Source organism: Mus pahari, chromosome 17, assembly GCF_900095145.1.
Source record: "Mus pahari chromosome 17, PAHARI_EIJ_v1.1, whole genome shotgun sequence".
NCBI classification, from domain to species: Eukaryota; Metazoa; Chordata; class Mammalia; order Rodentia; family Muridae; genus Mus; species Mus pahari.
In genome coordinates this window covers 47,288,233-47,308,303 of record NC_034606.1, presented here as the reverse complement: position 1 = coordinate 47,308,303, position 20,071 = coordinate 47,288,233, and the positions used below count along the sequence as shown (strand labels likewise).

At 47.5% G+C, this 20,071-nt stretch overlaps 2 protein-coding genes across 3 annotated transcripts in view; both read right to left on the bottom strand.

Annotated features, from left to right (window-relative positions):
* Positions 1-8,758, bottom strand: part of Mei1 (meiotic double-stranded break formation protein 1) — a 60,862-nt gene extending 52,104 nt beyond the window's left edge. The window contains exons 1-4 of one of the 2 annotated variants that reach the window (XM_029548203.1): positions 8,585-8,758; positions 7,142-7,265; positions 6,282-6,332; positions 2,389-2,462 (exon numbers count right to left, since the gene is read on the bottom strand). In XM_029548203.1, coding sequence (XP_029404063.1) covers positions 2,389-2,462; positions 6,282-6,332; positions 7,142-7,265; positions 8,585-8,743 — 408 coding nt within the window. In that variant the 5' untranslated portion in view covers positions 8,744-8,758. The remainder of the gene's footprint in view (positions 1-2,388; positions 2,463-6,281; positions 6,333-7,141; positions 7,266-8,584) is intronic. The other variant, XM_021217163.2, reaches the window with a different exon arrangement.
* Positions 8,759-12,444: 3,686 nt separating this feature from the next.
* C17H22orf46 (chromosome 17 C22orf46 homolog) lies at positions 12,445-19,539 on the bottom strand. The gene is made up of 2 exons (XM_021217365.1): positions 19,298-19,539; positions 12,445-16,866 (listed from the first exon to the last, which is right to left on the bottom strand). The coding sequence occupies exons 1-2, from the start codon at positions 19,505-19,507 to the stop codon at positions 12,541-12,543; spliced, it is 4,536 nt and encodes a 1,511-aa protein (XP_021073024.1). The 5' UTR covers positions 19,508-19,539; the 3' UTR covers positions 12,445-12,540.
* Positions 19,540-20,071: the final 532 nt, after the last annotated feature.

Here is a 20,071-nt window from a genome sequence, read left to right as displayed (position 1 = left end):
TGGGAACTGCTGGGGAAAGGGACCAAGCCAGATTCCTCTCTATGTCCTCAGGTCCTAGCTTAGAACATGGCTGTTACACTGTGTTAATAGTAGCATGTTTTGATTGGGGCGTAGCTTGGTGGTTGAGCACTTGCCTAGCATGTTTGAGATCCTGTGTTCAATCTATACACACACACACACACACACACACACACACACACACACACACACAGAGAGAGAGAGAGAGAGAGAGAGAGAGAGAGAGAGAGAGAGAGAGAGAGAGAGCATGTTTTGTTTTTGTTTTTGTTTTTGAAGACAGGGTTTCTCTGTGTAGCCCTGGCTGTCCTGGAACTCACTTTGTAGACCAGGCTGGCCTCGAACTCAGAAATCCACCTGCCTCTGCCTCCCGAGTGCTGGGATTAAAGGCATGCACCACCACGCCCGGCTGAGAGAGCATGTTTTGCCTCTCTTAGAACTAGACACTGGAGGATAAAAGTTGGAACCCTCATAAAGATAAAACACTGACTCTAAATGTATATACATACATATTTTAGCTACCACTGTTGAATATTAACTTTTTGTGGGTGCAGTGCTTGGGTTTAAACACAGGCCTCCCTCTGCCTCTGAATGGCACCCTCAGCCTGATGAGTAAATGTCACATGGTTTGGATGAACATATTTTTGCTGATTATGATGGATGTGAATCTTTTCACTGTTTTGTTTTTTTGAGATCTCATCTTGCCCAAGCTAGCCTAAATTCTCTACATAGCTGACACTGGGGCCTATAGGTTGCACCACCATGGTCAGTTCTTATTGTTACACTCTCTGTGGGACAAGAACTACGCTTTGTGACTTACAGGAAGAGTGACCTTCTCTACTGCATAGACTCTTCCGGTGGAAAATAAGACCACCACTCCCTTATGTTTGTTGATGAGTCTGGATAAGGTACTGTACATCAGCCAGGCTTGGCACTGCACGCCTTCGATCCCAGCACTCAGGAGGCAGAGGTGCGGGATCTCTGAGTTCAAGGCCAGCCTGGTCTACTAATAAGATTCTCAAAAAAGGGGAGAGGGGCTGAGAGATGGCTCAGTGGTTATGAGCACTGGCTGCTCTTCCAAGAGACCTGTGTTTGTTTCCCAGCACCCACGTGGCAGCTCACAACCATCTATACAGCTCCAGGGGATCCAACACTGTCCTCTGAGGGCACCAGGCATGTGTGCGGTACACAGACATACTTTCCAGACAAAAAAAAAACCCATATGCATAAAATAAAATTTTAATTTAAATTTAAAAAGATGTTTCATATAAGCTGGGTATCATGCTAGTATTTGGAACGTTGAGGCAAGAGAATCAAAAGTCCAATAATGCCTGGACTATGTATGGAGACCCTATCTCAAAAAAGAAAAAAAGAAAGAAAAGGCATTGCATGCAAATCACCTCACAGCGTGTAATATTGAGCAAGTGATCAATAAAGGTTAATGGCATCATCCTGATGGATAGCTAATATAATCAGAAATTTAATCTATTAATCATATATTAAATAATTATATCATTTAAATACAATATAAAATTAAATATTGCTCTTAATTATATTAATGTGAACATGTGTCTTCCTTAATAAATATGATAAAATAAATAAAAATAAATAAAAAGTGATCATGGGGGTATGTACCTTTGATCCCCCATTCAAAAGGAGGAGGCAGGCAGATATCTATGAGTTCTAGGCCAGTCAAGGCTACATCATGAGATCCTGTCTCCAAAAACAAAAAAAAAGTGGTTCTGATATTACTCCTCAATCTTGGGCATACTACAAAAGATGGTTTAACTGGCTTTTAACATAATGAAGAAAGCATGGTATACACACTGTACAAGATTGACTTCAGATACTAATACTAAGTCATATACACCACTCAAAACCAAGCAAAAATATCAAATTCATACACAGAATCTATTTCCTTTATAAATTCATCAAAGAAATATGTTTTGGGGCTGGAGAGATGGCTCAGCAATTCCCAGCAACCATATGGTGGCTCACAACCATCTGTAATGAGATCTGATGTCCTCTTCTGGTGCGTCTGAAGACAGCTACAGAGTACTTACATATAATAAATAAATAAATCTAAGAGAAAGAGAGAGAGAGAGAGAGAGAGAGAGAGAGAGTTCTGTAACTAGGAAGTTCCCGAGAATGGGCCGTGGGATGGCTACACAGGGAAGACGAAGCTTTGTGCAAGTGGATTGTGCAGTGTACAGCGTGCTAGAGCCTCTGAACCACACGGATTCTGTCACCAACTGTGGGACCTTCAGCAACTCTCTAGAGTTTAATTTTCCATCTATGCAAAGAGGACCAGCTTAGCTCTGACAGAATCTGGGGGTTCTGAGGGGTCTCGGGAGCCCACAGCTACACGCTCACCTCTCTGTGGCAGTCATTCATTAAGCAATGGACGGTCTGTTCCATATTCGGCTGAGTAGTGAGCTGGATAAGGACTGAAGAGACACGACAGCATTACAACCCGGAAGACAACCGCACACCTACTCAAACTATGAGCATGGCAATAATTTGCTTCTTGTAAATAATATCTCTCCCTCATTAAAACACACGTGCCCATCTTCATTAGCATCTCAGGCTGCATCCTGGAATCACCAAGGCTTTAAAGAGCTTCAAAAACATACTAATACGGGACTGAGGTCTAGTTACGGAGGAGTGGCTGCTTATCATGCCTCATGTCCTGGATTCAACCCCCAAGGGCACCAAAAAAAGAAAAAAAGAGAGAGAAAGAAAAAAGAAAAAGAAGAAAAATGTTAATATTTCAAGTCCCATTCTAGACCAATTAAATAAGAGGCTCTAAGCCTCAGTATCTTTATTTTTTATTTATTTATTGTTTGCTTTGAGACAAAGTCTGATGTAGTCCAGGCTGGCCTTGAACCCATTATGTAGCCAAGTTTGATCTTGAACCCTTGGTCTGCCTGGTTCTACCTCCTCATATTCTGGGGTTAGAGGCATGTATCACCACATCTGGGCTCATCTGTGCGCGCATGGAGGTCAACCTTTGAGAGTCAGTTCTCTTCCTCCATTATGGGAATTGGACTTTGATAGCACCTGTACTTACTCTATGGGTCATCTCACTGAACCCCTCAAAACAGTTTTCTTAATATAAGATGTATGTATATTGCTGAAGTTCTCTTAGTACAGCTACTATGAAGCCAGGGTTCGAAACCACTTTGTATTACCTGCTTTTTTCCTTCTTCAGAGTTTGCTCCTTTATATTTGAGAAAATATAATTATTTTTAGTACATGTTTTATGTTTTTATATATTCTTACATGTTATTTATTATTATATACATTATATATTATACATTCTATTTATATATTTATAATCAAAATTATCTTGAGATAATGATAAGTTGAGTTTCTGTGCTAATTATTAACATAATATCTCTCAGCTTCAAATCTGTTTTGCTGCACAATTACTATCATTGAGATGTTTCTGTTATAATTTTTGAAAAGTACAGACTGGTTAGAAAAGCCACAGTAGGCTGGTGAGATGGCACAGTGGGTAAGAGCACCCGACTGCTCTTCCGAAGGTCCGGAGTTCAAATCTCAGCAACCACATGGTGGCTCATAACCATCCATAACAAGATCTGACGCCCTCTTCTGGAGTGTCTGAAGACAGCTACAGTGTACTTACATATAATAAATAAATAAATAAATAAATCAAAAAAAGAAAAAAAGAAAAAGAAAAGTCACAGTATAGATGTACAGCCATGGCTGGAATGGTCTACCACTGTCAGAATAAACAAACAGTCTAAAACAGCTCTCCTAAGACCAGAAAGCAGCAGGAAGCAAGCAGGAGCCAGGGAGATGCGTGAGTCCTCCTTGCACTGTTTAACCTCCCTCTAGTGCCTCCCAAGACATTCTCAGGGCTCTGACAATGGTCTGGCCATTACACTGGCACCAGCTAAATGTGAACCACCGCAAGGGCGGCCATGAGTGAATTTTTCCCCAGTAAGGCTGGGGGTGTGGCTCACTTGGTGAAATGCTTGCCCAGTGTACATGAAGCCCTAGGGGTTCAGTTTTCAGGATCCCATAAAATTGGGTGTGGTGACAATCCCTATCTATAATCCCAGCACAAGGTGAGATCAGAAGTTCAAAGACATCCTCAGCTATAAGAGTTCAAGGCCAGTGAGGGCTTCATAAGACCCTGTTTCAAAAGGAAAAAAAAAAAGAGGAAGAAAGGAAGGGAGGAAACAAACAAGAGAGAGGGAGGAAGGAAGGAAGAATAAAAAGGAAGAAGGAAAGGAGAAAGGAAGGAAGGAAGGAAGGAAGGAAGGAAGGAAGGAAGGAAGGAAGGAAGGAAGGGAGGGAAGGAGAGAGGGAGGGAGGGAAGGAGAGAGGGAGGGAGGGAGGGAAGAAGGGAGGAAACAAACAAGAGAGAGGAAGGAAGGAAAAATAAAAAGGAAGAATAAAAAGGAAAGGAAGGAAGAAAGAATTAAAAAGGAAGAAGGGAAGGAGGTATGAAGGAAGGAAGGAAGGAGGGAGGGAGGGAGGGAGGGAGGGAGGGAGGAAGGAACTTCCTACAGAAGTCAAAACTTCAAGTAATACATATTTATCCAGATATGTAGGTATGTGCTTGGACAGATACAGTCAGAAATGACACCAATCACATTGATTTATGGGATGTTCACCGATCATGTTGATTTATGGGACGTTCACAACCTTGGGAAAGACAAAATAAGTAAATCAGCTGACAATCAAGCAATGGGGGTGGGGGGACCTTTCAGAACAGGAACAAGTTTCATGTGACTGTTTCCTGAGGAGCATCTGCTACAAAGGAGGTTCTGAACACTCAAGGGGACAGAATGGCATGTGTGGGTATCCATCCTCCTCTTTCCTGAACCACCCACGGTTCGTTTAATAGACACATTTACAGTGTGGTTGTGGTGGGAGACTTGGAGGCTGTGTATGGGCTGAACGTAGACTTCTCCTCCTGAAGGTTGAACTAATTACTGTCAGGACCGAATGCCTAACCCACCAAGAGCAGGAGGATCTCTATGATTCAAGGCTGGCCATGGCTATGTAGAGAGACCCTGTCTCAAAAATCCAAGTAAATGGCACATATATGTACACACAAAGTTTTAAAACTAGAAAAACTGAATTTTAAAATTTTAGAAGAAATTTATATGAAATATATATTTTTGAAAATAATTGTGTTGCTGAAGTATTTTACTGTTTGGCTTGAGGTTGTTTTTTTTTTTTTTTTTTAATGTATATGAGTAACTGATTGCATGTATGTAATGTGTTCCACGTGCATCCCTAGTGCCTGCAGAGGTCAGAAGAGGCCACTGGAGTCTCTAGAACCAGAATTAAATTTCTTCTAAAACTTTAAATGGTTGTGAATCACTACTAGTTGCTGGAACTGAACCCAAATCCTCTGCAAGGGCAATACGTGCACTTAATCCCTAAGCTATCTCTCCAGCCCAGTTTCTTTGTCTATTGGCTTCAAACCTGATAAGTAGCCAAGATTGGCCTTGAACTCCTGATGCTTCTGCCTCCACCTCCCAAATCCGGAGATTATAGCCGTGAGCCACCACACATGGCTCAAAAACAAAAAGTGTTTGTTGACAATGCCTTGTATATTTATTTGTTTCTAAAGATCTGTTTATTTATTTATTTTATATAAGCACACTGTTGCCATCTTCAGACACACCAGAAGAGGACATTGGATCGCATTACACACAGTTGTGAGCCACCATGTGGGTGCTGGGAATTGAACTCAAGACCTCTGGAAGAACACTCAGTGCTTTTAACTGCTAAGCCATCTCTCCAGGCATCTTTCTTTTCTTTTTTAAAGACAGGGTCTCTCTATGTATTCCTGGCTGTCCTGAAACTCAATATATAGACCAGGCTGGCCTCAAACTCACAGACATCCTCCTGCCTCTGCCACAGAATCTTGGGGTTCGTGGCACACACCTCTATGCCCAGCCCATCACCCACTCCTCTGTAACAGTGCTCATCAACCCCCCACTAATTTACCAGCCAGTCTCCTCTGCAGACTGTAAACTCTTAGAAGGCCTGGCCACATCCTAGCATCTACATACCCCTAATGCTTAATGTAGTACTTAGCAAAGAGGTGACGCCGGAGAAGAAACAGAATCAGTCAGTTATCAACTCACTGAGTTCCCTCCTACGTTCCTAAGTGGGCAATTTCACTAACGCCTCAGTAGCCAGGGGTACATACAATTCAGGCTAATAGTCCCCAGATTGAATGGTAGGTCCACACAGCTTCAGCAGCAGGAACACCTTACCTTCAATACAGAGGTCTGCCACACTCCCATCTTCCACACTGTTTAACAGTCCTCGGAGGAGGGCAAGAAAACGGTGATTAGCAGTGCGATCTGAACACATACACTTTTACAAAGGCTGTACTCATTCTAAACCCAGCCGTTTTAAACAATGCCCTTGCTCAGTGCTGATCTCAACAACACCTAGAGTTCTCAGTGTCCAGTCTAGCTTTTAAATGATGACAGTCGGAGTTCACTGCAAGCAGACTGTATACTCTGGAGTCTGTGGCACATCTAAGGTTAACAATACATTTGGCAGTCTTGGTTTTCTCCCAGGGTCATCCTAGCTCCCACTGGTCAGCAGTTGGTAAGACGGGAAAGTCTCCACACTCGGGGAAGCACTCAGTGCATGTTATCCATCCTCCCTACACAGGGAAGCACTCAGTACACATTATTCATCCTCCCCACGAGGGCGAGGTCCACTGTTCACTGTAATCAAAAGGAGCCACCTCACTTTACACGTGAAAAAACTAAGGAAGGAGAAGGACAATGACTTGATCGGTATCACAACCAAGGCAAGCCGACTCCACTCCAGGCCTCCCATCCTGAGCCGAATCTCAACTGTACAACAGGAAGCACCCACTTTCCATCTATTCCTTTCCACTTTCACTAGCCTCTTAGAGCTGATAAGGACGGTTACCATAAGATGGTTCATGTAGTTTAGAAGGGGGGGGTCCATATGGCTATGATTATAACCAAACAACTTGCTAGTAAACTGCCACAATGATACGAGATGTTTAAGTCATCTTTCCAAGTCCTCCCAGGTTAGAACCTATGCTCCGCGCACACGCACAGTTCACGCCAGCTTCCCCCTAGGATCTCACCAAAAAGCACGCGTACGAAATGGATGCAGACTCTCTGGTCCTGAGCTACCAGCTGAGCGACCAAGGAGGTGTGCCTCACCAGGGCATCTTGGAAGCAGAACACCACATGTTTCTTGCGCACCAGCTTTGAGTGAATGAAGAGAAACGTTCAACAGTAACCAAGGCAGGCTCACTCTGAACCCAAACAACTGCAATTCCCAAATATAACCACAAGAGTACTACAGCAGTCACTTAAAACTGTGAGCAAGCCACTAGGAGATTCATCATGCATTTGCACAGAAGTATGCGGAAACTGACCGTTTCTAGCTTACATTTACATAGCACTGTATTTACAAATCGCTCTTCTTCACCAATACGCTTGGAGGAGGGACTTTTATCTTTTGTTCTCATGTAGCCCAGGCTGTCCTCAAACTCACTATGTAGCTGAGGCTGGCTTTGAATTAATCATCCTGCCTCTATCTCCTGTGTGTACCACCAACACATTTCAGCCCAAGAAACTGGCAATACAATCAAAACCAGGCATTATCCCCATTTTATGGATGAGAAAAACTGAGGCTCAGAGACTTTCCCAAGGTCTCAAATCCAAGATCTCTAAACAGGCACAGCCTAAGGTTAGTGCTCCTCCCACTTCAACTGTCTGGGGAAATGATCTTGGGAACCCTTTGTGAGCCTCAGCCATAGGCAGAGAACACACATCCTTCCATTCCGTGTAAGCATAGACCCTCACACTGGTCAGTTCCCAGTACAGTCTCTGCAAAAATGTTCAAGACAGAATCAGGTCAAAAAAAGAGAGGGGACCAGTAGGCATGGTAATGTGAGCCTCTGATCCCAGGATTCGGGAGGCAGAGGCAGGTGGAGCTCTGTGAGGCCAAGGCTACTCTGGGATAGACATCTAGTGAGATCTCCAAACAAGCAAATGTAGAGAGTTCTATCAAAAATGACTTCCTATGCACCCCACTTCTGCCTGCCAGGAACCTCTGCCCGTCATTCCTGACATCATAAAGATTAAAAACAGTCTCTCCTCCATATTTTTTTTTTTCTCACTAGAGCTAAAAGAGAGTGAGTGGAGTGGAGGAACTGAGCTGGGGCTCAATTCCTAGAGATGGAGGAGAGCCAACAGAGAGGCTGGTGGGGAGCAGGAAACAGAGAGGGGAGTGTGCGGCTCTGAGTCCTGGGGGTATCCGGGGGTTCCTCTAGACTCCCGCACCTAGGGACTGGCTCAAAGAGACTCAGCAGGCGACAGGCAGAGCCCGCTGGAGGGTAGGGCGAAGAGGACAGGGCGGGGCGCTGGAGGCTGGGAGAAGGGTGAGCCTGAGGAAGCGGGTCGGGTTTGGGCTTCATTTCAGGAAAAGAGTGCCTGGTTCAGAGAAGCTGGCTTGCTGAGGAGGGTGAGGGAAATGGCTGCGCCAGGTCCTTGAGGGGGAGGGAGGGTTTAGGTCGCACCGACACTCCGGGCTCGGGCAGCAGCTCCAACGCGCAGGCCATGCAGACGTGAGGGGACACGGGCAGCAGCCAGCGCGGATCGTGCCGGTGATGGGTCCTCTCCAGGAGCAGCGCCGCTTCTTCATCTCTCCCAAACGCAGGATGGTCAGCAGTCGTCATCTGCCCCGCAGCCACCTCCTCGCCCCCCCCCCCCCGGGCTCAGCAGCGCAAGTTTTCCCGCGCCGCTTCTGCGCAAGCGCAGTCGGAAGAGAGCGCCGAGCGCACGTGGAGGAACTCGGAGTCTCCTGCGCCCCGACGCTGCAGCCAGCGGGCCAGCAGTCACTGCAAGGGCGGGTGTTGATGGCTAGAACTGTGGATTGTGTGCAACTAAACCCAAAAGGACTGTGGGCTCAAAGCGTCTATAAAGTAACTGTCAGATTTGATAAAGGAAGGAAGGAAAATAAATGTTGCTATTATTTGCTTTTTTTGACTAATATTTTTTTTATGTATGAGTGTTAACCTGTGTGTATGTATGTACACCATGTGAGTGTCTGGTGTCTGCAGAAGTCAGAAGAGGAGTCAGATCTCCTGGAGCTAGCGTTGGGGAGGCTTAGAGTCACCATTCCGGTGCTGGGAACTAAAACCAAGTCCTCTGCAAGAACAAATGCTCTTAACCGCCGAGCCATCTCTCCCTTCTGTTTAGAGTTAGGTTCTGATGTAGTTCAGGCTGGTCTCAAACAAGATATGCAGCTGAGGATGACTTTAAATTCCTAATTCTCCCGAGACTGAGACAGGGCTGCTCCATCATTTCTGCTGCACCCCAACCGTTGGAAGTCAATAGTGCCCAATCACATTCAAGGAGCCCAAGTGTTACACCAGGCACAAACACCAGAAGGTAGAGTTCACTGGAAACTGTTTTACACACTTACCACAGTGTGAATGCTGTGGTAGAGGTAGAAAGATGCATTGTCATAGGAACATTCTTTAGGCAATGGTGGAAAAAACACACAGAACATATATTAAAACTTAACTGGGTGACGGGATTTGGGGAGTTTTTTGTTGTTTTTATGAGATAAGCTGGGGTGCATCTTGCCTTCCCGTTGGAGTGCTTGGTGCAGTGGGGGTGGGGGAGGGAAAGCGCAGTCTGTAACGGCTGTCCTTGGTGGGATGGAGGATGATTGCTGTGGTTCCCAGTCTCCTGTATACCTAGGCACCACTGGGATCCTGATGGGAATGGAGGTCCCTTTTCCTCGCTTCCCTTAGGGCGTGCTGGGCAGGAACTGGAAGGCAGAGCCCAGGTCCAGGGTGGAACTCGGTTTGGTCCCAAGTAAGTGCAGGGAGAGTCGGGAGGAGCTGGGAGAGAGAAGGCCGTCTCCAGGAGAGTTCAGCTCTTTATGACAGGGCCTCCCCCCTCCCCCCAGCAATCCCCGATGAAGACGTGGTTTGTTTCTTCCTTGATCAAACTGCTTTAATGATAGATGTGAATGCATACACCCTATTCAAGGTGAACCAGGGATTAAATACCTTTTCTGGGAAGGAATGCCCAGAAGGGAAGCTCATTGGCTGAACACTCAGAACCAATCTAGGTACCTCATTAGCATGGAGAACTCCAGGTTTTTATGCTAGGAGACTGATTGCCATGGTCTTCAATAGGGTGTCTTGGTTACTCGTTCCAGAGCGGATAGCAGGCAATGAGTGGCCTCATCCCTCCAGCTCTCTATTCCAAAATTTGTAGGGGTCGGGCTCACTCAACCTTACCAGTTCTTCTGTCTGGTGGCACCGTCCACTTGCCCCACCTGTAGAGGACTCAATGCACTTGAGAATGACCTTGAATTTCTGAGGCTCATGCCTCCACCTCCCAAATGGCTGAAATTACTCTTTCTAAGTGACCTTTGGTCAACACATATGGCTTTTATGTGGAATCAAGCGAGTAGAGGCTAAAGATAACTCAGCGGTACAGCACTTGATTAGCACACACAAGGCAGAAGCACCATAAGATTTTCTCTGAAGCCAGGTGTGGTGGCACATGCCTTTAATCCCAGCACTTGGGAGGCAGAGGCAGGTGAATTTCTGAGTTCGAGGCCAGCCCGGTCTACAGAGTGAGTTCCAGGATAGCCAGTACTATACAGAGAAGCCCTGTCTCAAAAAACCCAAAAAAAAAAAAAAAAAAAAAAAAAGATTTTCTCTGAAGATTCACACTTAATTAGCTCAGGAATACCCCCATAGTGAGCTAATACAACAAATAATTGTGGTGGGCGATATTATAGAACTGAGGCAGTGTGGATTGGATTTTTCCATGAAGTTGGTTCACAGGCAGCAAAACTCCAAGATCGAACACCCCTTGCCCACTTTCCAAAGACAGGATCTCATTATGCAGTCCTGGCTGGCCTAGTGTTCACGATGTAAGTCAGGCCGTCCTGGAACTGTGATCTGTTTCAGCTACTCCTACAGGCCATTCTGTCCCAGGTAGCAAGTGAGGGCTTGCTCAGTTAACAGGCAGCACAAGCAACTGCTTTAACTAAATCACTCAATAAATGGACAAGTCACTAAGGATTGGTCCTTTCTATCTTGTTCTCTACTGTAGCACCATGTGCATATAGGAGTCCACAGAGGTCAGAAGAGGCATCAAGTCCCCCAGGACTAGTTATTGACAGCTATGAGCTTCCTGATATAGACTAAGCTGGCATCGAACTCACAAAGATCTACTTGCCTTTGGGTACCCAGTGCTGAGATTAAAGACATGCACCACCATTCCTGGCTCTGTGATTTTGTTTCTTGTTTTTTTTGTTTTTGTTTTGTGTTTTGTGTTTTGTTTTGTTTTGGTTTTTTGTTTTTTGTTTGCTTTTTAAATAACTCCTTGATTCCAGTTCATACTGCCCATATATGGTACAGGGTCATCCACTAGAGAATGTCTGACCTTTCAGGAGCTATACCTTAAAGAAAACTGACTCTCCCCTCCTACAGAAGCCATCAAGTACCCATAGCCCCTCTGGAGCGGAGGGATCCATGAATGCCTTCCCACCCCATGCTAGAATGTAGACTGGCTTGATCTTGCACAGGTCTTGTACAGGCAACCACAGCTGCTGTGGGTCTATGAGTGTAGTATCCTGTCAGGTCCAGAAAAACACCTTTCTCTCTGATCCTCCTTAATTTCTGGTCTTACAATCTTGATGTCTCCTCTTGCTCAATGGTTTCTCAGCCTTTGTAAACCTTCCTTCTTTGTAATAATGAGTCTAGATAATAGTGTATGTGATGGTTTGTATAAGCTCATCCCACGGAGTAGCACTATTAGAAGGTGTGGCCCTGTTGGAGTAGGTGTGTCGCTGAGGATGTGGGCTTCAAGACCCTCATCCCAGCTGCCTGGAAGTCAGTATTCTGCTAGCAGCCTTCAGATGGAGATGTAGAACTCTCAGCTCCTCTAGTGCCATGCCTGCTTAGATGCTGCCATGCTCCCACCTTGATGATGATGGACTGAACCTCCGAACCTGTAAGCCAGCCCCAATTAAATGCTGTCCTTTATAAGAGTTGCCTTGGTCATGGTGTCCGTTCACAGCAGTAAAACCCTAAGACAGTGTGTCATGAAAAGCACTACCCCACCCTCCAAACAACTGGGGCTGAGTATCCTAGTTCAGTCGGGATTAGTTTGGGAATCGGGCAAGACCAAGGCATGAAAACAAACAAAAACTGCAATGTAATCTATCCAGAGGAGTTGGGAGCCTGGGAGAGAGAGACTGAGAAGGGCTGGCAGTAGATGAAACTGGATCGCCCTATAGTCTGCTAACCTTCAAAACTACAATGTAGAAGTGGCTATCCTGTCCACAGAGGACCCAAATCCCGAAAAAGAACAGTCAGACCACACACCAAAGGAATCTGCAGTCCTGCAGGATCCAAATAACCAATTTTATTAGAGGCTCTGAGACTAAGCAGGTCCCTCGCGTGCCTTCTCTGACGTGTCCTATGGACTCTGGGCCTGTGGCCTACTTTTTAAGGCCGTTCTGTCTGAGAAAATATCTCAAGTGCCTCATAAAACCCAACTTTTGTGAGACTGCTGGATTGTGCGGTGCCCCCGTTGAGGTCCCAGGTGCCGTCTCATGTTCCTGGTAGCTCTCTGTCCTAAGAGCCGTTCCTCCTGGTGGCCCCAGGTCCTTCTCTAAAGCAGTGGGGAATCTGCTGCGGTTCTCAACTGTATATGGAGCCCCGGCTTTGTTAAGTGGGCTAGGATTCCTCGGGGTGAGAAAGGGGGTTGAGTGCTGGGGCTTAGCCAGCTGTGTCGACCATGCCATCTTGCTCCAGAGGGTCATGCCCAGTCTGGCTGCAGCGGAGTGGATACTCCCTTTGAAGCTGGACGTATGTGCAGGACTGGCTCGTTTTCTGTCCTCTGAGGTTCCCACACTTCCACTTTTTCCGCCCGTGGGCTGCGGACACTTGTTTGCGGGGAGCCCAGAGGCTTCCGTTGGTATGCATTCCTTTTTCAGGTGGTTGCAGCCTCCTGAACTGGATGAGGTCTTCCCTCTGCTGGAAGTCTTCTCTTCTACATGGGAGACTCCAGGCCTAACCATTTCTCTACTTCTGCTGTTCTCAATGGAAAACTCTGGGACTTCTGGTTTTTGCCAGCTCCTAGACTCTACCGCTGGCCTGGAATTCCTAGGAGCAGGGATCCTGGCTTTAGGGGACTCTTCCTGGATCTGTGGTTCTCTTGCTCCCCCTGGTGGTTTTATTCTCCTGGGTTTCTTAGGTGGAATAGAGCTGCCCCTTGGCTCCGCCTTGATTGGTCTACACTTCTCTACAGCCTGGACTTGGGTACAAAGTTTCGAACTTCTTTTTTCAAGAACTGGACGGTTTTGAGTCTGAACTGGAGACTCAAGACCTAACAGGGATGCCTGAGACTCACAATGTCGTTCCTGCTGCCTTTGGCGTTCCCGGTCTGTGCGTGATCCTGTGCGTGATCCAGGCAGCCTCGCTCCAGCCAGCGGCAACGAACAAGATTCTAAGAAGTGAAAAAGCAAATACGACTCCAGGATGCGTCGAGGGAGGCCCCACGTCAGATGTGCAATCCTCCTCTTCATGAGCGATTCCAGGAGCAGATGCTTATTCTTCTTGAGGGCTGGCCATTTGTGAAGGGGTTTGAGAGCTACTGGAGTGCACGCTACAGCTGGGGCAGCCTGAGACAGTTGGGGACAGAGGAGAGAGGGAAAAACAGAGGATGCCTGAGACTGCTGATAGGGGTCCTGGCAGGTCAGGCTGGAAGCCTTCCCTAGGTCCACCCTTTTGTCCCTTTCTTGTCTTCTCTGAGATCCAACTTGGGCCCTCTGGGTTCTTTCGCTGACTTCACGTCTGGGCTTCCGGGCAGGGGCTCTGCCCTGGCAACTTAGATGTCCTTCAGAACAGGGAGCAGAGTCGACACCATTTCCAGCCATTGGTTGCTTGTGTCTGGGGGTTCCATATCCGGAAGTGAGAGAAGCCGGCTGAGCCGAGCCACACTTCTGCCTTGTGGGCCCCACTTTCCCAGAAGAGTCATTTGGAGGACTGGGCCTGCTGACCCGGCCCTTGTCTCCTCTCCTGGATGGATGAGACAGTTTAGAGCTCTCGGCTCTGCGTTTTCTCTGGACCCCGACATCGTGGATTTCTGTAGCAGTGTCTCGACGCTTGCTCTGGTTTCTCTGCCTCTGTGTCTGACTCTTTTCATCGGTTTCACACACAGACTGTCTCTGGTCCTCTCCCACAGAGGCTCGGGTGTCTGAGCCATCACCTCCTGTGAAACATAGTGGGTTTCTCCTCCCTTCTTTTTGAATTTCGGCATCATTCCCATCTCTAAAGTTCTCCTGGTTCTTCCACTCTAGCTGGCAGGTCTTTCCATCAACTTCACCTAACCGTCTCTGATCCTTTCTCCTGGGCCCCTGCAGCTTTCTACAATCCTCTCTTGCAGCCTCTCCCCAGTTTTTCTTCTCCGATGCCCCATTTTCTGAAGCGCTCTCGCCTTTAGCCTGTTCCCGGATCCCTCCAGTTTCAGCCAGCTGTCCGTGGCTCTCAGGTCTCTGGGTCTTTACATCATTATCTCCGGGTTCTGTCTGGTTTCTCTGCTCTGGGGCCTGAGCTTCTGTTGCATCCTCGCTGCCCACCTCCTTCTGGTTCTCTAACTCAGATGAATGGGTGTTTGTACCCACATCACATAACCGGCACTGGCTTTCTTCCATGGCTGTCTTGGTCTCTGTACCTTCCTCCCCTCCGGCTCCTCTCGCGATTCTCGTCCCTTCTATGCCGTCCTCACCCTCGGCCTCCTCAGCTTCCTCGTACCCTGATGCGTGGGTTGTATCACCTTTCTTACTTGTTAGCTCCCCCCAGTTCTCTGCCTCAGATGTCTGGTTATTTACAAGATCATTGCCTCTAACCTGTTTCTGACTCTTCCATTTTGGTCCGTCAATCATTTTATGGGATTCATTTCCTAACTGACCCTGATTTTCTTCCCCAAGTTTCTGGGTCTGTGCTTCATCTGTGCCGTTAACCCCTCTCAGGTTTCTCTTCCCTTGTGCCAGAACGTCCGTTCCATTTCCCTCTTTAGTCTTTTCCTCATCCTGGCTTGGTACTGGGTAAGTCTCCATGTCAGGTTCACTGGATTGAGCCTGCGCCTCGGCCTTGGGTATCACCTGATTTGCTGCACCAGCATCCCCACCCTCTCTTTGGTCACTTTCCAGTGATGAGATGTCAACAGTATATTCTCCTCTGACCTGGCTCTGGTCTCCGCAGCATGGTATCCTGAGTCCTCTGTCCACTGCTATCAGCCGGAGCCTCTGGCTGCCCCACCATGGCGCCTGGATCACCACCCAGTCCTCTTCTCTTACCTCCCTGAGCTTCCTCATGCCCAGTTCAACTTTCTGTCTTGACAGATTCTGGTTCTCTCCCTTAGATGCTTGGGTCTTCCCGTTGTTCTCACTGCTGCTCTGTCCTCCATTCTCCTCAGCTGGAGTCTGGACGTCTTTCTCAGTTCTAATGCATCCCTGTTCCTCCCACCCCAAGGCCTGGGTCTTTTCATTGCCCTGTTGTTTGAATTCTCCCAGATTCTCCCTTCCAGATGTCTGGATTTTCACACCATCTCCACTTCCGATCTGATCTTTGTTCCTTCCTTCCTCCGCCTTAGTTTCTGTACCAGTATTGCCTCCAGTCTGGTCTTGTGTCCCCCACTTTAGCACTTGGGAATTCTCAGCAGCCTTACTTCCCGTCCAGTCCTGAGTTTCCAATCCTTGGGCCTCGACCTCAGCCTCTTCCTTCCCTCTGGCTTCTTCCTTATTCGTCCCCAGTGCTGGAGTCTCCACAGTATCACCCTGGTCAACCCACGCTGGTATCTGAGTTGCTACGTCAGTTTTACGTCTGAACTGTTCTTGGCTCTCTCCTATGTGTGACTGGGAAGAAGGGTTCTCCTCTCCAGGCTCCTCCTGGGCTTTCCTCTGTCGTTTCTCAGTTTGTCCTCTCTCTACAGCCCTCACCTGGGTTTGCCTCTCCCACCCTGGCACTGAGATCTCACCATCAGTTTCCCTTCTTTCTTGCCTCTGGTCTCTGTACCCCAGGGCTTTAGCCTGTTCATCCTCCTCCACTCCAGAGTCTATTGGGCGGGAAGCTCCAGGTGCTCGTATCTCCTGAGCATCTTCCCTTCTGCTCTTCCTCTTGTTTAGATATTGCTGAGTAACTTCACTGCATTCTCTGCCTAGTGTCTTGGTTTGACCCCATGGTACTAAGGGACCTTGTGGGCTCTCCGAGCACTCCTTGGTGGGCGTTTCCAATGGTTGGTTAAGAGGATCAGGCAGAAACTCTCTGAGGCAGAAGTTTGGACTCTGAACTGGAGGGAAGTTTGGAAGAGAGAAGGCTAAAGTTGTGGAGGTGTACCTCAGGCTAAAGGGCTCTGCCGGCACCGACGTATGAGAAGGATCCAGCAGCTGCTCTGTTCTTTGGCATATAGCCAGGGAAGGGTGGGCCTGGCTATCTCTGGGACACCAGGGTAACTGCCAGGCGTCCCAGGAACTGTCCTGTGGGAGAAGACGAGTGCTTGAAAAGGAAGAGGTACAAAAAATGGGCTCAGTGGAGGTATGGACATCCCAAGGCAGGTCCTGACATGGCTTCTGCGGAGACAGCAGATACTGGGTGTCCCACTGTTGTCTGACGGTCTTCTGGTATGCCCATCTCCGCTTCTGCATCCACTGTTGGATGTGAACATCCAGGTCCCCGTTTTTTCCATGAGTAAAGAATTTGGGAATCACCCCAATGAAAGTGTCCTGGGGGGCAGACAGCACTGTCCGTCGCTGTGGTGGCACCTGTGAAATAAGTAAGAGCTGAAAAGCAGAGTTCTGCACACAATTTATCTCCTACGTTCCCCCACGGATATGACCAAATGTCCCATTCTCCCTTAGCACAGGTGGAGGTGCCTGTGCTAAGAAAAGGGGTCACCACCCCGCAAGCAAACATCATACAACCCTTCAGAAATACTGAGGAGATGCTCTGAGCCTGGAACTGTTCTGTGTGCTGGGACCAATGTGAACAAGACAAAGTCTCTGCTGGGAGCCATGTTGTAGACATAGAGAAGATAATAACCAAATGTGTATCAATTCGGCTAAGGATGTAGCTCAATTCACAGAGTGTTTGCCTAGCATGGAAACAATCCACTCCAATAATCTCTGCACTCAGAAAGTAGACCGAGGACAATCCTTGACTACGTAGCGAGTTAGAGGCTAGCCTGGGTTATATGACACCCGATCTTAAATAAAAGAAAAGCCTTGTGAGTACCTCCAAAAGCATTTGAATGGAAATAAATGCTAATGAAGAGGTAAAGTTAAGGAAAATCAGAGATGACATGTGTCTGAAAAACCGACACAGGGGCAGGCCAGGTGACGGGAGTATTATAGGCAGAGGAGACATTAAATATGAAGACCCTAAGAACAGAACAACCAAGACCATGTCCACAGGGACAGCCCAGGCGAGAGCTTGATTATTGTTCAATGTGTAGCAAGACGTCTAGCTTGTGAGGAGGCCCTGGGCTCTACTCCCACCCTTAAAAAACAGGGAAGAGGAGGAGGGCAACAAGGAAAAAGGGGAGAGAAGAGAGGAGGAAGAGAAGCAGAAGGAGGAGGAGGTAGGGGAGGAGGAGGGGAACAAGGAAGAAAGTGAGAGAAAAGAGGAGAAGGAAGAGGAGGAGGAGTGCTCATATGATCAGAATGGAGCCAGGAACCAGAAGAGTGGAAGACTAGGTCTGAGAGAAATACATGCTAAATCCTATCAGGCTGTGGAATTGAGGCAGGAGTTTTGGTAGGGAGTGGACTCCCAGAAGCCACTACATGGCCTAATGTAGCAGAGCTTTAATCTGTTCTTAAAGTCTGCCTGGCTCACACGCACAGTTTGACTTAAGCTCAGTGCAGAATACCTGCCACATGATGTCACTTAGGTCTGTGTTTATGAGGCAGTCATGAGTGCACATCTGGGGGCCTTGGGGGGTTGTTTTCACTCCTGGAATTTGAACTCAGGGTTTTAGTGCTTGGGTTTGGTCTGGGTTTTTGAGGGGTGGTTCTTTTGTTTGTTTGTTTGTTTGGTTGGTTGGTTGGTTGGTTGGTTGGTTGGTTGGCGTGAAGCTGTGGGGCAAGCCTTGAGACAGTCTCATTCTAGGGCTCCTCCTGAGCAGTGCTCCGAGTCCCAGGTTGCTGGGATTGCCGGTATAAGCCACTGTAACCAGGTTTCTTTTTTCTTTATCTTTTCACCCTGGCTGTCCTGGAATATATTGTATAGACTAAGCTGTCCTTAAACTCAGAGATCTGCCTGCCTCGGCCTCGAGTGTTGGAATTAAAGGGGTGCATCCCACACGCAGCCTTATGCCCAGTTTTCTTTGCTAGTGTTTAAAGCCAAGGCCTTATACATATTAGACATCCTACCATTAAGCAACACTCCTGACTTGATCTGTTTGTTCTTTAACTTTCCTTTTATATTGTTTGAAACAGAATCATCTGGCTCTGGCTAGCTGGGAACTAGATATGTAGACTAGGATGGCTTCAAACAAGGGACAATCTCCCTGCCTAAGCTTCCTGAATGTTCGGGATTACAAGCTTGCACCATCCTTGTGTTTCTTTTTCTATACATAATTTGTGTGTGCGCACGGGCAAGCGCACTCCACCACAAGCCTGTGTGTACATACTGTGGCATAGGTGGGGGGGGGGTCACAGGACAATTTGCGGGAATTTCTTTCTACCATGTGGGTTTGGGGGATGATAGTCGGGTCATCAGGCTTGGCAGCAGTCAGTCATATCCACTGAGCCATCTTGATAGCCCCTGATGGTGTTTCTTAATCTGGGTGCTCCACCTGGGTGTGCTTGTCTTATACAAGTTCATGGATTTATACACTTGTAATTTGTGTGTACACAACTTACACTTTTTAAAAACAAAAAGGGAAGGTGATACCAGGCCAAAAGCAGACAGCTATCACCATGATCCAGAGCTACATGATGGTGGCTCTGCCCGGGTGGTAGAGTAAGGTTTCCAGAAGCCATCAGATATGAGACATGGTTTTCAAGTAGGGTTCCTAAAACTTGCAAGCAGGTTGATTTTATGGCGCGAGGAAGTGAGTCCTGGGATTAAGGCCTGGACAGTGCTTTTACAGAGCGGCCCATGCTCTCTAGTTCACCTCTAATACACAAGACACAGAACACAGTCCATGCAGCAAGTGGCTAACGATCATGATGCTAAGGAGGTGGCCCCCTTTACCTTGGTGACATTCCTCTTTCTGGTCCTTGAGAGCTGGTGCCAATACTGTTGGATCTGCCAGATCAGAAAGAGGCAGGAGACAAGCAGATTGCCACAGCACCGGGGATCCTTGCAGCTTTGATCCTGGGACAGTAGGCCCCTCACTGGCTCCCATTCAGGGCCCTGGAATGGACCTACCACAGCACAGGCTCCCAGAAGTGGTAGCAACATGGCAAAGCTGAGGTCAGGTAGATGGTGTTTTGGGGAGTGGAGAGGAAACACAGGCTGATGGAGCTGGCTCAGTAAGTTTGGGGTGGGGTACTCCTTACTTCATAATGCCTCTGTCACTGAGACCACCTCACAAAGGAGCCTGATGCTGCCCTTGCAGCTCTAGCTAGCAGGCCCTTGGTGGAGGAAGCCTCTTCCAGGAGCTCCAACCTGGTGTGTTCTGCCTCCATGTGGTCAAATGGCTAGATAGCAGGTTGGGTACAAACCAGGCTTGTTCAGCTTGCCCTGATCTTGGCTCAAACTTACTCCCAGGACAGTGAGGGAAGTCTCATCCATGACTCAGGGCCATAAATCTCTGCCCAAGAAGTGACTGATAAATAGGTTAGGATGGTCTATTGGCCCCTCAAGAAATCAAAGAACACAGAAGACTTTGAGTCTAAAGGAGCTCAGAAGCTTCTAGAAGGGATTCTAGAAGCCTACCTCATTGGGGGGTGGTTGGGTACATGTGGACAGTAGGAATAGCTTCTAGCGTTCTGTGTCATTACAGGAAAACTATCATTGGCAACA

Coding starts and splice junctions, on each gene's coding strand:
- C17H22orf46 (XM_021217365.1), bottom strand. CDS start 19,507: ATGTTGCTACCACTTCTGGGAGCCTGTGCTGTGGTAGGTCCATTCCAG. Junction 16,867..19,297: donor GAAAGAGGAATGTCACCAAG/GTAAAGGGGGCC, acceptor CTTATTTCACAG/GTGCCACCACAGCGACGGAC.